The sequence below is a fragment of the Limulus polyphemus genome, unplaced genomic scaffold (genome assembly GCF_000517525.1).
Source record: "Limulus polyphemus unplaced genomic scaffold, Limulus_polyphemus-2.1.2 Scaffold3770, whole genome shotgun sequence".
Lineage (NCBI taxonomy): Eukaryota > Metazoa > Arthropoda > Merostomata > Xiphosura > Limulidae > Limulus > Limulus polyphemus.
Window position 1 is genome coordinate 25,123 of NW_013669380.1, and position 4,573 is coordinate 29,695.

Genomic DNA, 4,573 nt, shown 5'->3' on the forward strand with positions numbered 1-4,573 from the left:
TTGTTATAGATAACATTGATGGTATTGTACCTGACATACCTGTGTAAACGTTAATGATTGTTATAGATACCATTGATGGTATTGTATCTGACATACCTATGTAAACGTTAGTGATTGTTATAGATACCATTGATGGTATTGTACTTGGGATACCTATGTAAACGTTAGTGATTGTTATAGATACCATTGATGGTATTGTATTTCAGGTACAATACCATCAATGTTATCTATAACAATCACTAACGTTTACACAGGTATGTCAGGTACAATACCATCAATGGTATCTATAACAATCACTAATGTTTACATAGGTATGTCAGATACAATACCATCAATGTTATCTATAACAATCACTAATGTTTACATAGGTATTTCAGGTACAATACCATCAATGGTATCTATAACAATCACTAACATTTACATAGGTATCCCAAGTACCTATGTAAACATTAGTGATTGTTATAGATACCATACAATACCATCAATGGTATCTATAACAATCACTAATGTTTACATAGGTATGTCAGGTACAATACCATCAATCTATAACAATCACTAATGTTTACATAGGTATGCAGGTACAATACCATCAATGGTATCTATAACAATCACTGATGTTTACATAGGTATGTCAGGTACAATACCATCAGTGGTATCTATAACAATCACTAATGTTTACATAGGTATGTCAGGTACAATACCATCAATGGTAGTTATAACAATCACTGATGTTTACATAGGTATGCCAGGTACAATACCATCAATTTTTATCTATAACAATCACTAATGTTTACATAGGTATGTCAGGTACAATACCATCAATGGTATCTATAACAATCACTAATGTTTACATAGGTATGTCAGAATACCATTTATGGTATTGTACCTGACATACCTATATAAACATTAGTGATTGTTATAGATACCATTGATGGTATTGTACCTGACATACCTGTGTAAACGTTAATGATTGTTATAGATACCATTGATGGTATTGTACCTGGCATACCTATGTAAACATTAGTGATTGTTATAGATACCATTTATGGTATTGTACCTGGCATACCTATGTAAACATTAGTGATTGTTATAGAAACCATTTATGGTATTGTACCTGGCATACCTATGTAAACATTAGTGATTGTTATAGATACCATTGATGGTATTGTACCTGACATACCTATGTAAACATTAGTGATTGTTATAGATATTATTGATGGTATTATACCTGACATACCTATGTAAACATTAGTGATTGTTATAGATACCATTTATGGTATTGTACCTACCATACCTATGTAAACATTAGTGATTGTTATAGATACCATTTATGGTATTGTACCTGGCATACCTATGTAAACATTAGTGATTGTTATAGATACCATTGATGGTATTGTATCTGACATACCTATGTAAAAATTAGTGATTGTTATAGATACCATTGATGGTATTGTACCTGACCTACCTATGTAAAGATTAGTGATTGTTATAGATACTACTGCTGGTATTGTATCTGACATACCTATGTAAACGTTAGTGATCGTTATAGATACCATTGATGGTATTGTACCTGACATACCTATGTAAACGTTAGTGATTGTTATAGATACCAATGATGAAACCTAGGGTATCGTACCTGACACAAATAAAACTGTGCAATATTAACTGATTTTTTAAACTATCTAATTTTGCTGCAGTATATTATATAATCCTAGAAGCAGGTATCTTGCTTGTTATTTTTAACTATATAGATAAGAAAGTTATTATTCTTTTGGTAAGTAAAGTTTCTAGAATGTTGAAGAGTCTTGGTAGAAGTTATATTTCAACAATAAATTTAATCCTGTAGAATGTTGCCATTGAAAACTTTTGGGCTAAGCAGCCATGTGTTATTACGTTCTTCCGTCGTTTTGGATGACCTTTCTGCCGCCTGGGTGCCCGTGAACTGAGTAGTATTAAGCCTCAGTTGGATGCCCATAATGTGCGGCTAGTTGGAATAGGCCTAGAAGATGTTGGAGTCCAAGAATTTGTGGAAGGGAATTATTTTACAGCAGGTGAGGAAGGTTTGCTGATAAGTAAACTAATGTTTCAATTTCAGGAAACAACTCATTTCTTTACTACATAGAAATTTTTAAAAAGCAGAATGTAATATAACGTAAGCACAAAGTAACAAGTGAAAAACATAAAAAACTTTATGTAATATTAATTCATTTTGATATATTAGAAATTCTTCGAATTTCCTTTTTAACACTGAGAAACATGTGTATGGAAATGTAAAAGAAACATAACTTGATGCATAGCTTCTCTGATTCACAGAACTTTACATAGATAGTCAGAAAAAAGCATACCAGGCTTTAGGATTTAAAAGGTAAGGAATGGATTTTTCACACTTTAACTTTCACTAACTTAATCACATGAGAGAGAATTTTTTAGTCTTCCGTCTGTGTATTTTTTCATTACTGTTATATCAGTTTTATTTTTACTTTACCAAGAGGATTTTTACTTTATTTATTTATTTATCAAGTTGTTCATCTGTATGTCTTATAGCTGTGTTAGGTTTATTTTTTTCATAAGTATTATTACTTTGACCTAGATGTGAAAAGTCTCTATGGTTATCAATAATGTTTTGTTTTTTTAGGCTTAGCTTCTTCAACCTCTTGTCAGCAATGTTTGGTAAAAAGTCACGTGATGCTATGGGAAAGGTAAGTAATTAGGTTTAGGAAAAAAACAAGATTTACCTTTTCACTTTTGTGATACTGTGGAATAAATTGGAATAACCCGAGTTACTGATGATTTTTTTTATCAGTTATTTGCAGTCTTTTCTAGTTCACAGTATTTCATGGTTGTTTTGTCAAGTCTTGTGATTTTTTGTTTTTGTAGTAACTGTTTCACTTAGGGAAGCTTCCACATTAGCAGTGTGATGATGTTGCTTTGTATATTGGGTAGAATTTGTCATGTTCTAAAAGTTGTTCAGTAATTAGGCTTGTGAAGTCATGTGATTGTCATGGTAATTTTGTTTCTGTGTTGTTTTTCATAGGTTAAAGAACAAGGCTTAGGTGGTGACACGAAAGGAGATGGGTATCAGAATGGTGGAACATTAGTTGTCAGTCAAGGTAAGATTTTTAAACTAAATCAAAGAATAAAGAAGTTATTCACATGATGTCAGAGGTGAAGGATGAGTTACACTTTTGTGAAAATATTGACCATTATTACTTTCACTTCATTGAACAAGAGGAAAAATTGCTCTGTGTGCTCTAAAAACTTGTCTCCTATTAACATGAGGCTTTAAAAAGGAGAGAAATCAGAGTAAATAAAATTTTAATCCTTTTTTATTATCATTTATTGTCATTATTAAACAGTATTTATAGATGAAATTTTGGTACCATTATTGAACTTCCACTAATTAGTAACTTATTATTTTCTGACGTTTTTGGTAACCTGAGCTGTTAATTTTGTATATTTTAATGCTGTGTCAAATTCTTTAGCAGTTACCAGCATATTATGTACTGTTCATAGTATCTTATTTTGGTATCATATGGACAACGTTTTATCCAGAACGGCTTTCTTTTGTTTTAATCTTGTTGTAATAGGAGGTGAAGATGTGTTATTATGTTACAAGCAAGATGCTCCATCAGAGAATGTGGATCCTGAAGAGATCATCAAAGCTCTTTGCATTCCTCAAAATCCCCCTCAAGAAGTGGAGACAGGAGCCATGTCTGCTGAAAGTGATAAAAGTGAAAAATTTACTGCTTAGCTTAACCATTATTTTGGGCGTAATACAAAATCATAATATTCCAATTTATATATTTTTAAAAGATTTAGATATTTTTTATAAATATTACAAATATCATGATTTTATTAATGTGTTTGTGATGTAAAAAATCATTTGATGTTTATTGCTTCTGAAAATAATCAAACTGTAACGGATGAAGCTACATTGTAAAAACAAAGCAGCAGTGTAGCGGATGAAATTTAATAGTTTGATATGGAAAAAATTATATTAATAATCCTGTAAATTGAGTTTTTTTTTTTTCAAGAAAAAGGAATGTGAGATATTTTTTTGTTGTGTAATATAGTCTCTATAATATGAATAAAAATCTCTAGAACATCACTAATTGAAGCCTTCTTGTTATGTTGAACAAATAATTCATCTTAATCTCTTACACCCCCAGAAATCTTGAAATTAAACTTCTAATGTGCAGTTTACTTTTGAGAAGCCCCCTCCCCAGTGGAAGTCCGAAGACTTACAATGCTAGAAACTGGGTTTCAATACCTGTGGTGGGCACAGCACACATAGTCCATTGTGTAGCTTTATACTTAACAACAAACAAACAAATACTTTTGAGAAAGATGCTGGTATTTTGTATGTCTTAAAAAATGCAGAGAATGTAACTTGTAATATTTTGGAGAGGTTTGTATAAAACTTTCCAGTAATTGAATGTTCATACTTCATTACATAGGATCATAATGCCAGAATAACTTTTGATAGTGGAGGGTTGTGTCAATGTAACTTTGGATAGTTGTGTGGGGGTTATGCCAGGGTAATTTTGGATAGTTGTGCTAAGGTAACTTTGGA

At 31.3% G+C, this 4,573-nt stretch overlaps 1 protein-coding gene across 1 annotated transcript; it reads left to right on the forward strand.

Moving 5' to 3' along the window:
* Window positions 1–1,915: 1,915 nt before the first annotated feature.
* Window positions 1,916–4,108, forward strand: LOC106470009 (prostamide/prostaglandin F synthase-like; the record flags this gene model as incomplete). Its single annotated transcript, XM_013930529.2, has 5 exons — window positions 1,916–2,051; window positions 2,314–2,365; window positions 2,636–2,699; window positions 3,035–3,110; window positions 3,588–4,108. Coding segments are annotated over 5 exons (492 nt in total), but the record flags the coding sequence as incomplete, so codon positions are not given.
* Between the last annotated feature and the right edge of the window lie 465 nt (window positions 4,109–4,573).